Source organism: Manis pentadactyla, chromosome 11 (genome assembly GCF_030020395.1).
Source record: "Manis pentadactyla isolate mManPen7 chromosome 11, mManPen7.hap1, whole genome shotgun sequence".
Lineage (NCBI taxonomy): Eukaryota > Metazoa > Chordata > Mammalia > Pholidota > Manidae > Manis > Manis pentadactyla.
The window spans coordinates 10,476,146-10,496,811 of record NC_080029.1 but is presented as its reverse complement, the minus strand read 5'-3'; the positions used below and the strand labels follow the sequence as shown (position 1 = coordinate 10,496,811).

Sequence of the window (20,666 nt, the reverse complement as noted above, 5' to 3'; positions counted from 1 at the left end):
GCTGCTGCCATGCCGCCAACTATCAGGCCAAGGGAACACTGTTTAGAAGACCATTATTTAGCTGTGCAGAAACCTGTGCTTCTCCCATGATTGTGGCTACTTATCCACAGACCCAGAGAAAGTTGGGGTGGTACTGGGAAGTCACTGGTTCCCTGAGCACATATTTACACCATGCCCAAGGGCTTTAGGGGGTAATAAAACAGCCTCTGCTCTCCAGCTTAGTAGAGAAAACTGTGGGGAGTGCTGTGGTGAGGATAAGCGCAGGCACTGTGGGAGCCCACAGGATGCGTGGCCCCCCTGGGGCCCAGGGACCTAGAGAACACACAGCAGTCCTCAAGAATGGGAAAGGCAACCAGGCTGAGGGAAAAGCTTGTGCAGAGAAAGGCTCAGGACAAGAGAAGGGGCGAACAGGACCGTAGCAGCAAGCAGCTCTGTCACACAGAGGAGAGGAGTGGAGACAAGGTTGGCGAACGTGCGGAGGGCCAGATCCCAAGCATCTCACACTCCAGACTCGCATACTGGTCCTGGCGTCCCCCCGTGGCTCTGATGTTAAAGAAGCCTGTGTTCTCTTGGAACTGGAGGATGACAACCTCTTTCCTGCCCACCTCCCAGGGTGGCTCAGACAACAGCTATGAGGGAGTGGCAGAGAGCTAAGGAACTGTTCAGGCTCTGCTGGTATTGCGAAAATCAGGACACATGCTGAGGACCCAGGCAGAACTGATGGAGAGTGATATGCAAAACTCTCTGACCAGCTGCCTTCCATCCACACAGTCCAGCAGGGTGAGATGTGCCACAAGTGCATCCTGCAGCCAGAGGACTACAACAGTGTCCTCCCTGGATTCTGGCGAAAAACAGCATGACATGCTGGTTCTGACTATTGTTTTTAATTGAGGAAATAAAGTTGAACATACAAGAAACCTGTGAACACTGAAATAAGAGAAATACATAAGCTGCTGCACTGAACTCTTACTCCCCAAAACACACATTTGCATGAGGTCTCTCCTGCTACAGGGGTGGCACAGGAGAAAGGGAGACTTTTCTAGGCAGGTTAACAGTGGAGGGAAATGACAAGGGGAGATTTTCCACATAAACACAGCCACAATGTGCAGTCACCAGCAGACTCTGACGTGCAGGGCAATTACTGTGCACTTGCACTTGGCTGTGGCTGTTCCTGCTGCTGCTCTTGTGGCTTCTTCTTCTTCTTCTTCTGTTTGGAGAGGCAGCTCAAGGCAGACTCGCCACTCCTTGGGGCAGCCACGAGCACAGGCAGCTTGCCAGACTGAGTTGGATACTTGGTTTTCTGGTCATCTTTAAACAATGGTTGGGAAAGTAAATGGCGCAGCTCCTTCTTCAGGACCTTCATCTGCTTTTGTCTTCGACGTTCTTCTTGCTGGTCAGCTTTTCCTCCTGGAAACACAATACAAAATAGATCAAATTTACTCTGATTTGTAGCCTTGATGGATGGTATTTGTGATGAAAAATGTTTTAGAACTGGGGAAGCAGGGCTCAAAAGTTCTCTGCAGAAGCTACCTGGCTAACTTCAAGTACAGGAGGGTACTCAGGGCCACTCTGTCCTTGCAGCTTCACAAAACCCTCCAAGATAGGAATTATCTTCATTTTACACTCAAGGAAACAGAGAGGTCAGCTGCCGCAGCTCGCAGAGCTAGGTGTCAAACTGAGATTAGAACCAAGTCTCCTGACCTGAAGATCAGGGTTCTTCCTACAACCCATCTGCTTGCTGCCTGGGGTATGGTGATGAGAAAACTACAAAGCCCTAAGAGACAGTGTGCGCCATCTGCACAGCCCAGCTCTCCTGCACCTCACCACCTGTGCTGTGGCCGCACCTGTGGAGGCAGGCAGAGCCAAAGGACTCCACGCCCACCTGTTCAAAGGAAGGGAAGCCAGGGGCTCACACATCTATAGTATAAGCCCCAAGCCCAAGCCACTAAGAGTACCAGCTCACCATCTACCCTCAATTTGGTTCCTGACTTCATGCTGAGCAGACAACAGTAAGTCTGCCTCTGGATTTTTGGCTTCTTTGGCATCCAGATGCCAACACCTTAGCTAAGCTGCCCACTTGTGGGGTGGAAATGGCACTGGACCTAACGGTAGTGTCATCAGTTCTAGATGTGGTTCCACCACTTCTTAGACTCAGAAGTTTTCCTAGAGCAGGGACCACACAGATTCAACCCTAAACCCTCAGTCTTGGCCCAGGGTCAGAGTTGGGGCTCAGGAAATGCCTGGTGATGGAGTTGTTTTCCTGCACAATCGCTTTACTTCTGTGAACCTCTAGTTTCCTTATGTAAAAGGATAAAAATTCCTACTCTGTTTGTGTCCTGAGACCAAGATGGGATGATGCTCTGTCAGCTTGGAAGATAGGTACAGCAGTAACAATGACAGTAAACGATAACTGGAAGTGTACCAAATACTCTGTTCCCAGGCATTATTACAGGCACATTACCTTCATTAACTCAAGCCATCTTCACAATAACCCCATTAGGTACTTTACGACCTGCATTTTATAAATGAGGAAAACCTGGCTACAACAGAGGTTAAGGAACTTGACCTGGTCACACAGCCAGTTAAGGGAATGAACCAGCACTTAAACACAGGTGGCCTGGCCTCAGTGTCTGCCCCAGAAGTCAGTGTGTTCCACTGCCTCTCCACACAAGGGGCAGCTGAAGGCTCCAGGACAACTCAGAGGGAACAAAGGCCAAGGGCTTTAGGCTCATCTGGGACTAGGGCCTGTGGCAAAGAAGGAAGGAGTCCTGCTGATTTTGACGGGACCCATGGTAGTGGGGGAGGTTCCAACAAGACCAATGTTTAAAGAAAAACAAAAGAGAAAAGCTGAAGGCACCCTTCCTCAAGTCCCCTCTAGCCCACTTACCCTTATACATCTCTTCTTCCAGCTCAATCTCAAGGGCAGCTGCTGCCTGCTCAATCCAAGAGTTGTGCAGACAAGCCTGGAAGTTCCGATACTCGGCTTTCTCAATCTGTCGAGCTAAACAGATTCGCTCCTGGGAGAAAGGAAGAGAAAGTATTCATCTGACAGAGGGTTCAGGCCTCTGGGAAGCAAAGTCTCTTGTTAAGTTGTGTTTTTAAAAAAGTTCTTGAGATCTGTGCTCAGTGAGATGAAGCTCAGCTCCCATCTAAGTGCATTTGTTTTCCTTCCTGATAAAAGCGCAGAGGGCAATCACTACACATGAACATATTGCACAAAATCCTAAGAGCTGACTTTCCAAACCACAAACGTGAACAGCCCCACCCCTTGGAAGCCCACCTTGGTTGGAGTGTCAGTCTACAGGTGTCCAAAGGGAACTCTTTGCCCACAGCAGGCTTTCACAGCTGAGACCCTGAAACACCCCAATAGCTCTGAGTTAGGGCCCAGCTCTCAATCACATGGACAACAAGCTCATAGAACTGCCTTTCCTCTCTTCCATGTTATCCTATGCTCAAAACATTTCAACTCTCTCTCATGGATGTTGGGATCACACCAGTGACAGGATACATAAAAAAAAAAATGGGAGAGATCTTGTGAAGTGAGGGATAGGAGCCAGGGGAAGCTCCTATCCCCCACACGACCTTAAGACTTTACATAATCCTCCTTACACTCCAGGAATTGATTTTACACCTTTCCATCCTCATCTCCCACCACGATTTCCCTACATGGCTACCAGTCCTTTCAAGCCACAGGAGCCAAAAGTCCTTGAGCTGTTCCATGCTTTTCCTCCCTCCATTCCTGGAATTCCATCTCCTCCTCACCTCTCCACACCTCTGCCTTCAGGAAGCTTGAAGAAAACCTCATCTCCTTCCAATAAAGTCCAATAAATAAACCAGTCCAACAGTACTCTATTTGTACCTGAACTGCAGCCTGGGCTTGGCATCCCTCATGAGCTAGTGGGCCTCTACAGAGGAGAACCGCCCCCTGAACTGGTACCTGACACACTATGGCCCATGATGAGCAGCATCTACTCAGTGAATGCCAGCTGGGTTAATATAAAACTCCACAGGTAAGCACTGCTGGCATCTGCTTCAGGAAAGTGACACACCTTTAGTATCTGCCTCAGCAAGAAATGCTGATCTCAATTCCTTACAACCATCTGAAGGGACGTCCCGGTGGCTGTGCTCACTGCCCTTGTCCACTGGACGGGTGGTGGAGGCTTCAGGACAGTGAAGAAGGGATTCAGGAAGAAACTCCACACTGGCTATTCATCCTTTCTCCCTCTGCAAGGGACAGTGTCCCCACTCCTTTTCTCACACATCTCCCTATTTAGGTGTTGGCAGAACCTTTAGTTTCCAAGGGATACGATGCCATCTCACAGCAGGTGAGGGAGCAGTATGGTCCCTCCCCACAACAGCACTGGGCTTTAACTTTTCTTTTTACCTTAACTGCATCCATGTACTTTGTCTGCACAGGGAACAGTGGGATGTCTTCATCTTTCTTGAGGGTTTTGTAAATCTTCTTAAAGTTGATTACATCCTCAGGTCCAATCAGCATCAGGCTGAGGCCTTCACTGGTGGCACGAGCAGTCCGACCACTCCGGTGGACATAAATCTCTGAGGTGCGAGGGACCTGCCAGAGAGGACTAGGAGGTCAACACACTGCCAACACCCAACACTATTCTCCCTTCAGGGCCAGAAACTCCTGCCAGACTCTTCTCCCTCCCAGCAAGGAAGCTAGAAACCTCTCCAGCACTGTGGACAGATCCAGCCCTTCTCCCTTAGTCCCACATTCTTTGGCCTATTGACTGTGCAAGGGTCTGTCCTCCCATGCCCCTGTGCTGGTTCAGGCCCTTGTGAACACTCAACTGGACAATGGCAGTCACTTATTTGGTCTCTGGTCCTCCCTGCTCCCCCTGACCCAACGCAAAGCTGCCAGTGTCATCTTCCTGAGCCCAAGCTCTGACCCCAATACTTCCCTAATTAAAGAAATTCCACTGCTTCTTCATTAACTCTACATGGATGATTGATGAGCAATCATAACATCTGCTGAGTGATTACAACGTGCCAGGCAATTCTAAGTACTCTGCCTGTATTATCCCATTGTTCCTTATAACAATAATATGAAAAAGATGCTCTCATGATCATTCACACTACACATCAGGAAACTGAAACATACTGACATTAAGCAATTCCCCCTAGGTGAAGAACTAAGTGGTGGAGCCAGGATTGGAACTGAAGCAGTCCAGTTCCAAAAACCACGCTATGCTGCCTCTACTTTGATATACTCTGGATGTATTATCCACAGATGCAGTGTGAGTGCTGACAATCCCTCCCTCCCGTGTTTCTGGGGCACACACCACTGAGCACGAACACTTGTCTCCACTGAGCCCACTGACACTCCATCTCTCTTCCACTGTGGTGCTCTAAGCACCACCACAAGCTGCTTACAATGTTGCTAGAAATGAGATCTGCTGGCCATCCTTCACTTTGCTGTCCCAGCACACACTGTCTTCTCATTCTCAGCTAACTGCCCACTTCCACATGTCCTTTCCTCCCGAATATCTGCTGCCTTAAATTATGGCTGTGTTCATCTCATCCCCTTTAGCAGATCTGATACTTCTGAGGGGTAGATGCTGTATTTTCTCTATCTGGAACCTTCCAAAGACTGACCCAGCTTATTCCCCAAAAAGAGGACGAACAAAGATTTGCTAAACTGAATTGGCACCGTAAAAGACTTTTTAAAACATTAAGGATTAAAAAAGAGAAATAATGCCAGAATAGCACCATTTATTGAGTATTTACAATGTGCTAGGTGCTTTATCAGCATTATCTCATTTCATTCTCACAAACCCTATGGGGTAGGTGGCATATGGCCAGTTTCCAAACAACGACCTTGAAACCAGAAAGTAACATGCCCAAAGCTAACTGACTATGAAGCAGCTGTCGAGCATTTAAACACTGGAAGTGTGGCTCTGGAGCCCTTAGTCCTAACCACCACCCTATGCTAATATTTACTAGGAACATACACTAATGTTAATGTCAGTAGCAACAGCAGTTAACATTTATCTGGTGCTTATGACATGCCATGTGGCTTTCCAAGCTCTAATTAAATTAAACTTACTTAATAACTTTAAGATGAACTTGAGAAGTAAATACCAAAGTAACTGCCATTTAGCAGTGAGAAAACTGAGCCACAGAGACAAGCTTGTTCAAGGATATGCAGCCGGGATTTAAGCCCAGGCAGGCAGGTCTTAGGCACCACACTCCTCTTCTCTACAGTTCTCACGCTACACTTACTATGGCCATTTCATGGAAGAAACGAAGACTCTAACCTGCAAACATTAAGTAGTTTGCCCAAGCCAAAGAGAGAAAGGCTATCTGACGGCAGACAATGCCAAGAGATTTTCAGAATAAATCTCACCATTGTTCCCTAAGTGACTGCAGCTGGTGGTCACTAGATGCCACTGGTATTCCCTGTTCCATGAGGTCTTGGGACCAATAATTCCTCTTCCTGTTCCTTCCTGCTTCCCCCAACCTTTGCTTTAAAAACTCCCCATTCAACATTGGGAATGCCCACAATTCCCCAGCTGCCCCTACCTGGTAATGGATGACATGCTGGACCTTGGGAATATCCAGGCCCCGAGCTGCCACGTCTGTTGCCAGGAGAACACAACTGTGGTAGGGAGAGAAAGCTTATTAAGAATAACTATAACTATCATTAATCAGGTTCTTATCACCTGCTGAGTAAACAGAGCAATCCATACATTCTATGGGATAGTACTATTAGCTCCCTTTTACAGATGAAAAATTGGAGGCTCAGGAATATTAAATGTCCCAAGGTACATACATATATGACCATTCAGTTGTGGAGCCAGGATCCCAACCTGAGTCTCACTTACCACAAGCAACAAGTCACATTCTGCAATCATAAAAGACCACCTCAAGTAATTAAATATAGCCATTTATGTTGCAGGTCGGTGACCTCATCTCCTATCACCCTCCCAATTATTGCCCTCCAGTCACATAGATGTCCTTGCTCTCCTTCAAACATGCCAAGTATGTTCCTGCCTCCAAGCCTCTGCCTTGCTGCACCTTAGGCCTTAGAAGGTCCTGCTCAGATATCTGTTTTCCTTACATTCTTCCACTCTGCTCAGATCTTACCTTAGCAGAAAAGCATCCCTGACTACACACCCACCATCTTCATAACTTCCCTTCTCAGCACCTAGCCCACCACCTGACAAAGTATATACTTGCTTTTCAATTTATTACCTCCCTTCCACTAAAACATAAACTGCATGAGAGCAAGGACTGTGCATTATTCACTCTTCTATTACGAGCCCCTAGAAAAGCATCTGGGTCATAATGAGCCATCATTATGGTGATATGGGTCATCACACTTGGTAATGTGCTGGATGATGTCTCAATGTATGTGTGGTTTGAGGAAAGTCAAAAGCACCGAGGTATATCTTAAAAACTTCAAAGATTCTGGGCCCTCCAGGGTCCCCAACTCACTGTCTCTGAGGTAGGGCTGGGCAATATGATGCAAACCAAAGTTTGTAAAACATTAACCACTGTTCTAAGCCAAGATCAGAAAACTTTTTCTGTAAAGGGCCAGACGGTAAATTATTTTTGGCTTCGCAAGTGACAGTCTCAGTTGAAACTACTCAACTCTATTATAGTGCAAAAAAAGCCATAAACAGTACAAAAATGGGCCTTCCTGTGTTTCAATAAACTTCATTTATAAAAACAGGCAGTGTGTGGGACTTAGCCTGTGGGCCATAGTTTGCCAGCACCTGATCCAGTAAACCACTAACTCTAAATGAATGTGCTAATGTGTCTACAATGTCTACAAGCCAGACACTTGTTCTAAGAACTAATCACCCTGTAACCTGATAAAACACTGTGTGCAAAAGCGAATTTAGAGTTGGACTCAACTTCCTAGGCCCTCATCTTGACACACTTCATCGTGTTGCCTAAGCATCAGTCTGGCCCAAAAGCAGACATACAGTGACAGCACAGTAGGCAGAGCATGAGCTCTGGGGTAGGCCAGGTTTATATGAGGCCCACCTCTGCCACTTCCAGCCTGAGAGTCCTTGGGCAAGCTGATTAGCTTTTCTAGACCTTATGTTTTCCATCTATAAAGTGAGAATAACAATGGTTAAGTGGAAAGTAATAACGCTGACATTTAGCAAGTACATACCACGTGCCAGCCATTGTAACACTTTACGTGCATAAATTCACTTCTCACAACAACTCTCTGAAGTAGCTTCTACTACTATACTAATGATGAGAAAAATGAAAACACAGAGAAGCAATTTGACCAAATAGGAGTGCTCAGCCAGGACGTGATCCTTAGGCAGTCTGTTCCAGTCTGTGCTCTTAACTAGGAATCTATTCTGCCTCTTCTCAAGGATGTTACAAGTGAATGAATGTGCTAACGTGTCTACAATGGCAGTATAGTACTTAATCTGTTAAGCAGGCATTACTGTCACCAATACTAATTATTAAGTTTTCAGTTGGGCACTGACCAGCAACCCAAGGAGGGGGAGCTGCCTCCTCATGTGCAAAAACCTGCTACCTTCACCTGATAAGGGCCCAGTGACAGAAGGTAGCTCCCCATCATCTCCCCACCATCTTGGCCACCTTGATTCAATCGCTAGAGGCTGGGCTCTGGGGATACAGACTGACTTACTCTTCCAGACGGGCAAACTGCTCCAGGTTTCTGAGCCTCTGCTTCTGGTGCATGCAGGCATGCAGAGTCAGTGGCATGATATCCAGGACTTTGAGGAGCCCAGAGAGGCGTTTGATGCAGGAGATACTGTTGGCAAACACTAAGGTGCGGCCTGGGTACTGCATGAGGAAGTAGTACAGATATAAGTCTTTCTCATCAGTCTCACAATGGATTTTGGTCTCTGTCAGCGTCTCCACTGTGGCTTCATTTCTTGTGAGGTCAATGACCTTGGGCTTGCCCCTCATGCCAATCTTCTGCACGAGGAGGTCAAGTTTGGCAGTTTTGTCAATTTTCTTAGTGTGCTTCTTGTGAAGGATTCGAGCAGGTGCTTGATGTACTAGTGTCAGCGTGGCAGAAAAAACAAGTGTCTGTCTCTTTGGGTTGTACTGGGAGTCACTGAGCATCTCTAGCAGCTGTGACAGTTCAGCAAAGTGGCCTTTCTCAACCATCCGGTCAGCCTCATCGACCACCAAGCACCTAGAGATCCAGACAAACCCATGTAACCTGGTCAGTAGCAGGTGAAGAGGAGTCATTTACAGCATACTCTGCCCCCCCCAACCCTCACACACACACACACCACAAGGGTCTCAACTAATCACCATCATGCATGCCTGTTTTTCTCTAAAGACCAAGGTCTGGATGGCACCAAACCCTGGCACCTGACAGGGAGAAAACATTGTACAGACTAGCATATCACCTCAGGCCCATTTCAGAACAGGAGGTGAGGGGAAAGGGGAAGTACTGTCTCTCACCTGAGCTGTCGAAGGTAGCTCAAATGAGGGTGCTTTTCTTTAATTAGCTCCCACAGCCGGCCTGGAGTGGCAATCACAATCTCAGGCTGGCGGTTCAGCATCCTCTGCTGTTTCTGTGTGGACATTCCACCAACCAAAATAGCAGTTTTAATTCCTATGGTACACAAAACATAAGAAACACTGTTATTCAGTCTGAGTACTTAGCTTCTTCACGGCTGACACTGGTACCCCCAGATTAGCAAAGGCAGTCCATCACCAGCACAGCTCCACTCTCAGCAATAAGAGCTGCCTTCTATGTGCATTGTATCCAGCAAGTTAAATAATTTCCTATGCATCTAGAATGGCATTAGCTATGTATTATCCTTGAGAGAACTGAGAAAGTGTCTCTCAAACATTTTTCGATAGGGCTTAATTCTCTGACAAATGAGAAAGGCTTCCCCTGGAGGGCAGGAGCTATAGCTCATTTACCTTTGCCACCCCAGCATCTGAGATCCTCCCAGAAAATATGTATTAAATGGAACTAAATCTCACCTGTAAACTTGGCCACAGCATCGATGTGTTGTTTGACCTGCACAGCGAGCTCTCTAGTGGGAGTCAGAACCAGTCCAAGTAGAGGACGCTTTGGATGGGCTTTACAGATAGCAGTTTTGCCATCCAACTCTTGCTTTAACTTTCCAGTGAGCTCTTCAACAAGCTTTTCCTCTTTGTCTTCATCTTGCTGGGAGAGAGGCTTCTCCCTGACCAGTGAAGAAGGCCCTTCACCAGCAACATCATCACAGAAGGGGAGCGCCTGGTTTGAATCACCAGCTCCAGTCTTGGCTCTGGCCTTGCTGGATAGCGCTCCAGTCTCTGCCTCACCCTCAACGGGCTGTGCTTCACCCTCAATTCCAGGCTCCATTCCAGCCTTGCTTGGTGATCCAGTCTCAGCTCCAGGCTCAGTTTTGGTCTCGCCAGGTGGTGCTCCTGTGTTGCTGAGAGCTGGGGTAGGCTTCTTCTTTGCCTGCCACTGCAGCACCGCATGAATCATTGGAATGGCAAAGGCAAGAGTTTTCCCACTTCCTTGTAAGTAAAATAAAAAGTAAAAACAGCATGAGTAAACAGACACATGTACTTTTACACAGAATAAGGAACCCTGAAATAGCCAAGAGCCATCCTGACCAACCTAAAGCTCCTCCACCCTGCACAGGTTCCCCTACAGTACTGCAACAGGAGGGTACATCTAATTAGAAGCCTGAAGAAAAGTCTGGTAGACTAGAATTGAGGCCTGGGGTCACCAAAGATGAACTGCAGACAAAATATCTAAGCAATGAAACCCAAAGTTGTGGGGGATAGAAATCTATATACAATACTTTCCCAAGACCTTTCTTTGGTGGGGAAGGAGGGAGTAAAGGGAAGTTTTTTAGTTTTTGAGAAAGTTTAAAAATAACACACTTTTACCTATGCTTGACCATTTCAAACTCCCCTATGAACATAAATTGAACCTGCATTCACACTACCTGGGTGTTCAAAAAAAACAAAGCAAAAACCTCAAGTTGAGAATTTTAAGTAGTTCCTAAGCTATAATTCCCCAAGCGGAAGTACATAGATGATCTCTGGAGGAAGAAACCTTTATTGCAGGCCTCAAAGAAGTCTAACAAATAATTGTCAGAGGTGAATGAGCAGCTCTCACTAAGAAAATATTAATCTTCAAAGAAGCAAGGCACTACACAAGAAAAAAATTAGAGGAAAAAGCAAAAACAGACCCAGAAAACCCCAAATAAGAAAAAGCATTTTTCAAGAGAAACAATGAAAGCTAGAAGACAATATAACATCTTTATTTAAAGACCTAAAAAACAACAAAAAAACCCCTACAATCTAGAACTCTATAATCAGCAAAAAATTTCTTTCAAAACAACATAAAATACTTTTTAGGAATACAAGGGCAGCAATAGTTTGCCATCAACAGACCTGAACTACAAGGTATATTAAAAGTCTTTCATGCAGAATAAAGGATGATACCAGAGGAAAATCTGGATCTACACAAAGGAACAGACTACCAGATATAGTAACAAGGGCAAATATAAAAACTGTCTTTTTTAAATTTATACTTCTCACCGCTGAATTTTATCAAACATTTAGTGAAGACCTAGTACCCATCCTCCTTAAAGTTTTCCAGAGAGTAGAAGAAGAGGGAATACTTCCAAACTCATTCTATGAGGCCAGCATCACCCTAATACCAAAACCAGGCAAAGACACCACAAAAAAAGAAAATTACACACCAATATCCCTCATGAACATAGATGCAAAAATACTCAACAAAATATTAGCAAACCGAATTCAAAAATACATCAAAAAGATCATCCATCATGATCAAGTGGGATTTATTCCAGGGATGCAAGGATGGTACAACATTTGAAAATCCATAAACATCATCCACCACATCAACAAAAAGTAGCACAAAAACCACAGGATCATCTCCATAGATGCTGAAAAAGCATTTGACAAAATTCAACATCCATTCATGATAAAAACTCTCAACAAAATGGGTACAGAGGGCAAGTACCTCAACATAATAAAGGCCATATGTGACAAACCTACAGCCAACATCATACTTAACAGCGAGAAGCTGAAAGCTTTTCCTTTAAGATTGGGAACAAGACAAGGATGCCCACTTTTCCCACTTCTATTCAACATAGTACTGGAGGTCCTAGTCACGGCAATCAGACAACACAAGGAAATAAAAGGCAACCAGACTGGCAAAGAAGAAGCCAAACTGTCCCTGTTTGCAGATGACATGATATTGTACATAAAAAACCCTAAAGAATCCACCCCTAAACTACTAGATCTAATATCTGAATTCAGCAAAATTGCAGGATACAAAGTTAATACACAGAAATCTGGGGCATTCGTATACACTAACAATGAACTAGCAGAGAGAGAAATCAGGAAAACAGTTCCATTCACAATTGCATTAAAAAGAATAAAATACCTAGGAATAAACCTAACCCAGGAAGTGAAAGACCTATACCCTGAAAACTACAAGACACTCTTAAGAGAAATTAAAGAAGATACCAATAAATGGAAACACATCCTGTGCTCATGGATAGGAAGAATTAATATTGTCAAAATGGCCATCCTGCCTAATGCAATCTATAGATTCAATTCAATCCCTATCAAAATACCAAAAGCATTCTTCAATCAACTAGAGAAAATTGTTCTAAAATTCATATGGAACCACAAAAGACCCCGAATAGCCAAAGCAATTCTGAGAAGGAAGAATAAAGCTGGGGTCATTATGCTCCCCAACTTCAAGCTCTACTACAAAGCCACAGCAATCAAGACAATTTGGTACTGGCACAAGAACAGACCCATAGACCAATGGAACAGACTAGAGAGCCCTGATAAAAACCCAACCATATATGGTCAATTAATATATGATAAAGGAGCAATGGATATACAATGGGGAAAAGACAGCGTCTTCAACAGCTGGTGTTGGCAAAACTGGGCATGCAAGAGAATGAAACTGGATTGTTTAACCCCATACACAAAAGTAAACTCGAAATGGATCAAAGACTTGAATGTAAGTCACAAAACCATAAAACTCTTAGAAGACAACATAGGCAAACATCTCCTGAATATAAGCATGAGCAACTTCTTCCAGAATGCATCTCCTCGAGCAAGGGAAACAAAAGCAAAAATGAATCATAGGACTCTATCAAACTAAAAAGTTTCTGTACAGCAAAGGACACCATCAACAAAACAAAAAGGAATCCTACAGTATGGGAGAATATATTTGTAAATGACATATTGACAAGGGGTTAACATCCAAAATATATAAAAAACTTAAACGCCTCAACACCCAAAAAGCAAATAACCCGATTAACAAATGGGCAGAGGTAATGAAGAGACAGTTCTCCAAAGAAGAAATTCAGATGGCCAACAGACACATGAAAAGATGCTCATCATCACTAACCATCAGGGAAATGCAAATTAAAACCACAATGAGATATCACCTCACACCAGTAAGGATGGCCAGCATCAAAAAGACTAAGAACAACAAATGCTGGTGAGGATGCGGAGAAAGGGGAACCCTCCTACACTGCTGGTGGGAATGTAAGCTAGTTCAACCATTGTGGAAAGCAGTATGGAGGTTACTCAAAAAACTAAAAATAGAAATACCATTTGACCTGGGAATCCCACTCCCTGGAATTTACCCAAAGAATACAACTTCTCAGATTCAGAAAGACATATGCACCCCTATGTTTATCGCAGCACTATTTACAATAGCCAAGATATGGAAGCAACCTAAGTGTCTGTCAGTAGATGAATGGATAAAGAAGATGTGGTACATATACACAATGGAATACTATTCGGCAGTAAGAAACAGATTCTACCATTTGCAACCACATGGATGGAGCTGGAGGACATTATACTCAGTGAAATAAGCCAGGCGGAGAAAGACAAATGCCAATGATTTCCCTCTTTTGTGGAGTATAACAATGAAGCAAAACTGAAGGAACAAAATAGCAGCAAACTCAGAGACTCCAAGAATGAACTATTGGTTACCAAAGAGGAGGGGTGTGGGAGGAGGGATGTGGGAGGGAGGGAGAAAGGGATTGAAGGGTATTATGTTTAGTTCACATGGTGTGGGGGATCACAGGAAGAACAGTGTAGCACAGAGAAGGCACACAGTGGATCTGTGGCTTCTTACTACACTGATGGACAGTGATTGCATTGGGGTATGGGTGGGGACTTGATAATAAGGGTAAATGTAGTAACCACATTGTTTTTCATGTGAAACCTTCATAAGAGTGTATATCAATCATACCTTAATAAAAATAAGTAAAAAAAAAAAATTTATACTTCTTTAAAAAATAATTGACCAGATAAAGTAAAAATAATAATGCATTTTGGGATCTCTGACCATAAAAGGTGTAAAACAAAAAGTACAAAGCAGAGAGGAAATGGAAATATACTCCCGTCTTAAAGTTTTCATACTATATATAAAGTAGTGTATTATCACTTTGAAGGTAGGTTATGATGTATTAAAGATACACACTCTGAACCCAAAAGCAACTGCTATAAAAACATGACAGAGTTATAGCTAGTAAATCAATAAAGGAGATAAAATGGTATCACATATACACACAAAAAAATTCAATCCAAAAGAAGGTAGAAGAGGAAAAAGAGAACAAGAATAGCTGGGAGAAAAACTAGCAAAATAACAGATTAAAACCCAAGCATTATCAATAATCACATTAAATGTAAATAACCAACACCACAATTAAAAGACATTGTCAGATTAAAGAGTAAGACCCAATTAATATGGTGCCTATAAGAAACTCACTTTAAATATAAAGATATACAGAAATCAAAGTACAAGTAAGAAAAAAAGATACACGATATTAACATTAATGAAAATTAAGCTGGAAAAGCTACATCAACATCAGACCGAGGAGGTTGAAGAACAAAGAATATTTTAGGGATAAAGAGAGCCATTTCATAGTAAAAGGAATGAGTTATTTAGAGAATATAACAGTCCTAAACATTAATGCACCCAATAACAGAGCTTCAAAATACACAAAAACATGAATTGAACTGCAAGTAGTAAACTATCATTCAAGAATAAGATAAGCAACAGAAACACTTCCAATATATTAAAGTAATTAACATTTGTAGTTAAAAACCATCCTACAAAGAGAGGTGCAGGCACAGATGAAGTCTACCATATACTGAAGGAAGAAAACATAACAATTTTATACAAACTCTTTCAGAAAGTTGAATAGTTTGAAAGTCATTTACATTACTCAATTCCAAAACCAAAAACATTTCAAGAGACTTCAAACCAATATCCCATGAACATAAATTTAAAATTATCAATAAAATTTTTGAAATTAAATCTAATATAAAATGGAATAATACATTGTGACCAAGTTTGGTTTATCCCAGGAATGTCAGTTTGGTTCAATATTTGAAAAGCAATCCATGTAATTCACCATTATTAACACACTAAAAATGAAAAAAACACTTATTTCAGTATATGCAGAAAATGCATTTGAAAAAAAATCCAACAACTGTTCCTGATAAAAACTTTCAGCAATCTAGAAATAGAAATTTCTCAGCCAGATAAAGAGCATCTAAAAAAAACCTACAGCTAATGTTTTCTCCAAAAGATCAAAAACAAAGCAGTGATGCCCACTATACCATTTTGATTCAAAATTGTACTGGAGGTACATAAATATGTAAATAAAATAGAAAGACACGTCACAAACTGGAAGAAAATAATCACTTACCTGATTAAGGAGGTGTATCTAGAACATACAACGAATCAGTAATAGGAAAACAACATCCCAATTAAAAAATGGGCAAAAGAACTGAACAGACACCACCAAAGAAGACACAGATGACCAACAGGTAACCAAAAATACACTCAACTGGTCACAAGAGAAATGCCAATTAAAACCACAAGGAATAACACTAAAATGTAAAAGTCTAAATTAAATAAAATTAATGACTGACCATACCAAATGACAAGGACATGGACCAGTCTGAACTCTCATGATATGGTGGGTACATAAAATGGTATAATCACTTCAGGAAACTAAAAGTTTCATTTAGCAAAAGATCCAGTCATTCCACACATTAAGTATTCACCCAACAAAAATTAAAGGGGTAAATGGGTAAAAAAATATACCCATACAGAGACTAATACACCAATACTTATGACAGTTTTATTTGTAATAGCAAAAAAAACCAGAAAAAAAAAAAAAGAAATATCCATTAACAGAGGAAAAAATTATACTATATCCCTACACTGGAACACTACTAGTCAATAAAAAGGAACAAACTGTTTATTGGTTATTTCCAATAACAAGGCTGAATTTCAAATACACTGAGTAAACGAGGAGATACCCCACTCCCAAAAGTACACATTGTATGATTCTATTATATAAAATTCTGAAAAATGCAAACTAATCTATAGTGATTGCCTATCATAACACCAGCTGCCTGTGAATGAGCAAGACTGGGGTTGGGGAAGGGTAGAAATCCCAGGGAAGGCAAGATTACAAAGGGGCCCAAAGCATCTTTCTGGGGTAATGTATATATTTGTTATCTGTGTGGGCAGCAGTTTGCTCACAGTTCCAAATCTTTTTGAATCTTGGACCTGCATATTCACACATTCCATGGTAACAGCCTGACAGGAACTGTGGTATGAATTCAAATGTAAGGCTAGTTACACTGGCTCAAAGAACTTTGCCTCTGCCTCTCAGAAAGCCACATAGAGGCCTCTGCATACAAAAGCAGTGTAGCAGAATACTTAGCGCAGATCTTGCTTAGAATCCAGGCACTACCACTTTTGGCTGAACAACTTTAGGGATACTGTCTGTCCTCTGTGAGAGCAAGTTTCCTCAACAGTAACATAGGAATCAATAGAACTTACTTCAGGATGGCTGAACTGAGTTCATCAATAGAATGCACTTAACACAGTGAACAATCCATTTAAAGTTTAAATGCTAAGTAAATATTCTAAGTAATTATTACCTCCATTACCCTTTCCTGGAGTTTTCTCACTCTTCCATCTATGTGACCCTCCATCCATGAAAACCCTGAGTTTTCTGACCACTATTCCAGAAACCCAAGGCACAGTGTACAGACCATCTATCTAGTCCTATGACATACAATGCAGTAGCTACTAGCCACATATGGCTACTAAGCCCTTAAAATATGGTTTCTCTAAATTGAGATGTGCTTCAAGTTTAAAACACACATCAGATTTTAGAACTTGGTACAAAAATAAGAATATAAAATATCTCAATAATTTTACACAAATTGTATGTTGCATTTTAAAAATATAATTGGCTAAATATAGTTCAAATTAATTTTCACCTGCTTTTTACTTTTTAAGTATAGCTTCTATAGAATTTAAAATTATGTATATGGATCACATTACATATATGTTACTACTGAATTCTTGTGGTCTAGTTGAACTAACAGTTCCAAACTGTACAAGCTCCTTCCCCAAGTCAGTAGTTTAGCGTACCCAGGGCTGGTCAACCCAACATTACTGCATACAGTCTTAGGGGTTTGGGGGGAATGAGGAACTTTAACAGTAATGCCTGGTCTCAACAGTTAACCTCATGTCCAAACCTGCCCACAAACCCCACCCACTGGTGATCTACCACACACTTAAATTCTTCCAACAATAAATTCACCAACTCCCAAAGGAGCCCTTTTATCTTTAGAAAACTCAAGAAACTGATATTTCTTCCTAAATGAAGAGCTACCTCTCTAGAGTGCTGATCTTAGCCCTACTTTACCTCTCTGAGCCATTTAAAAAAGGCTCAGGAACAGAAAAAACCTACCATTTGCAAATCACTTTCCATGTAGTGTGTAAACAGTATTTATAATTAGTTACCATAGCAAAAACACTAGTACATACTACTGTTTATCTCAATTATAATGGGGCCTACAGAGCTCAGAGAGGTAGTGACCTGCCTAGAGTACGAATCAGGAAGTGGTACTTCTTGGCAGAACTAGTTGATTTCTAAACACCTCCATTCAACATCCTCCTCTGCCCCATTCACCCAACCAGTTAGCTGCCACAGGCTCAATACAGAAGCATTCTTGCCCCGGACAGCTAAAGATGCCCTTACCTGTCTCAGCAGCTCCAAGGATGTCTAGTTTGTCACGGATAGCAGGTGCCAACGTCAGAGCTTGGATTGGCGTCGGTGCAGAGAAGCCTAGAAAGCTGAGTGCTCGAAGAACTGGTTTGGGTACAAACATGTCCTTCCAAGCTGATACATCTGCTTTCTGGTCATGCATTTCAGGAATCCACGTCTTTGCTTTTTTGGGCACCTTTGGAGTAGTACCCTGGGAAGGCTCACCTTTTTTTTTCCCTTTCTTTTTCTTCCTTTTTGGAACAGTCTGGGTGGGTCTTTCTGATGCCATCTCCCCTACCTCTGGCTCGAGACAAACTGGGCCATCTCCCTGGGACTCTGGCTCAGCGTCCTTGAGCTCAAACTGTCTCTGGGCACTGGTGCCTTCAGTTTCCACATCTTTACTCTTTTTCAATTTCATCTTCTTCTTTGAGGAGCTACTCTCTCCTTCCTCCTCTCCTGAAACAGCTTGTGCCTTTCTTTTCTTGGGCTCCTCCTTTGAGAAGAGACTGGAAGGATTCTTGGCAGGGGAGACCAGCCGGTAATCTGTCAGTTCCTCAAAGCACACCAACTCATCCATCTGTCCCTCTGCAAACACATTTGGGTCAATTTTCACCTCCTTCCATTTTCCCACAACTTTGATTCCCTTTGTTTGAAATTTGCCATAGCTTGGGGGCTTTGGCCTTGATTTTGTCTCCTTCAACTTCATGGTTGCTTAAAAGAAAAGGAGAGAAACGTCCCATAAGGCTGGCAACTGAGAAGCATGGGGTTCTGAGAACACAAGTATTTTCTAAGCAGCCTACGAGTATCAGGCCCTGCAAACAAGGACAAAGCATGACTCTAATGCTAAAGATCAAAGGAAGGAAGGAAATGAATCCACAGAACAGGCAGCTTGGCTTGTAACAGAAGGGACACAGGAGCTGGATCCAGTTTGGATTCCAGATCCAACACTTATTGCTTGTGTACCCCGGGACAGTCCTTCTTGAACTTCTCAGAACCTCAGCATTCTCACCTTTTAAAATGGGGTTGGGTCTAACAATAACTAAGTTACAAAATGTTTTGTGCAAATAAATAAAACTATGTAAAGCCTGAAGGCTGAAGCCTGCTAACATCCAAACCATTTTGAAGGTAGAGTAAGAATCGGGGAGGAGGGGGTGTTAAGGGGCCAGCTTTATTCAAAGTGCAGCGCTTCCTTCCCTCTCAAACCTTGCCCCAAGAAGGCAAAATGCCTGTTTCATTTCAGCACCAGTCCATTTAAAAAGCCATTTAAGCACAAATCATTTGGGTGGAAATCGATCCACGTTCTCTCCTTTCAGAAACGCCAAAACAAAACAAGAAAGTCAGACAGTGTGGAAAGGGCAAAGTAAATCTTGGTTCAAATTCGGACCCACAACTCGACAGCTCGGACTGCGGTGGACGTATTAATCTGTGTGCCTCGGTTTCCTCGTCTGTAACCGGGGATGAGGAGGGTATTGGTCTCGCTGGATCGTTAATCGAAAACAAAAAGATGACGCACATCAAAAACCGCTTAGCATGGCGCCTCACGAGGTAAGCACGTCGGCACGCTGCGAAGCTTCCCCCACCGCACCGGCTACCCCACGATCACAAACCGCCCCGCTTCGATGCTGAGGAGTGCGGGTGGTCAGGCACAGGGGGACGAGGACGCGGAGTGAGACCCGCACAGCAGGCAGGGACCCTCCTCGTGGCGCTGGGACCCGTCGTGACGGGCGCTAGGGCCTCGTCTCAGACACCAACGGGCGCACGAGGCGGAGAAACCGAGACCGCTGGGCCTTGCCGCCCACAGAAGGGGCCCCCCGGCGCGGGGTCCGCCACGCTGCTCTCCCCGGCGGGCGGCCGCCCTCTATGCACCCGAGCACCTAGCGACCCGGAGAAGCCCTCGATGGGAGCCCAGGAGCCCGGCTCCAGCCAACCCCGCTCCCACTCCGTACTCACCGCGAGGAGATACCAAGCAACGGCCTCAACAACAGCCGCCAAAACCCCTCAGCTGCAGCGACGACCGCAGTTCCGGGGTGGGGCTTGCATCACTATCGCGTACTCTCTTTGGCAGGAAGTCCCGCCCCCATTCTACACGCCGCAACCTGATTCGCTTTCGCGCGGGGTCTCGGGCTGCCGCAGTGCGGGAACGCGGAGGGGTTGTTGACCGGCCTTGGCCGCGGTGGTTGTCCCCAGCCTTGGGAGCTCGCGGGCCTGGTGGAGGGCGGTGTGCTGCATCCAAGAAGTCTCTGTGACCGCCACGCACTAGAACGCAAGTTTTCTTGGTCTAGTTTTAATGCAGTGTCTGTCCACGTATTGAATAGATATTGAGTGTGCCCTAAGCCTTGCAGTCATTCAGCATTTGATAACCGAACTAGCCTGTACTGGAGGTGCTATTTTCCGTTTTTTTCAAGCCTCGCCTATCGCTCACTGATGGCCTGGATAAGTCGGCCTGACTCCAAAGCCTATGCTTTAATCACCAAACTGGTTCCTTTGTTAAATCCAGCGAAATCAGCTTCGCGTCTTTTTGGTGTGGGTATCATCTGGGAAATAAACACTATTTCTGTATCTGTTGACCTTGGGAAGTCCGAAAGGAATTCATCTTAGGTC

At 43.8% G+C, this 20,666-nt stretch overlaps 1 protein-coding gene across 1 annotated transcript; it reads right to left on the bottom strand.

Moving 5' to 3' along the window:
• Positions 1 to 868: 868 nt before the first annotated feature.
• Positions 869 to 20,103, bottom strand: DDX24 (DEAD-box helicase 24). Its single transcript, XM_057488185.1, has 10 exons — positions 20,016 to 20,103; positions 18,060 to 18,776; positions 9,958 to 10,485; positions 9,427 to 9,580; positions 8,636 to 9,151; positions 6,541 to 6,616; positions 4,385 to 4,573; positions 2,888 to 3,017; positions 1,036 to 1,407; positions 869 to 999 (listed from the first exon to the last, which is right to left on the bottom strand). Exons 2-9 carry the CDS (start codon positions 18,769 to 18,771, stop codon positions 1,139 to 1,141), a joined length of 2,574 nt encoding a protein of 857 aa, XP_057344168.1. The 5' UTR covers positions 18,772 to 18,776; positions 20,016 to 20,103; the 3' UTR covers positions 869 to 999; positions 1,036 to 1,138.
• Positions 20,104 to 20,666: the final 563 nt, after the last annotated feature.

What these genes read in the sequence shown, in the direction of transcription:
- DDX24 (XM_057488185.1), bottom strand. Translation starts at nt 18,771, where the DNA reads ATGAAGTTGAAGGAGACAAAATCAAGGCCAAAGCCCCCAAGCTATGGC. An exon ending in CCTTGGAGCTGCTGAGACAG is followed by an intron (nt 10,486 to 18,059) that starts GTAAGGGCATCT and finishes TTTACTTACAAG; the next exon opens with GAAGTGGGAAAACTCTTGCC. An exon ending in CAGTTTGCCCGTCTGGAAGA is followed by an intron (nt 6,617 to 8,635) that starts GTAAGTCAGTCT and finishes TCCCTACCACAG; the next exon opens with TTGTGTTCTCCTGGCAACAG.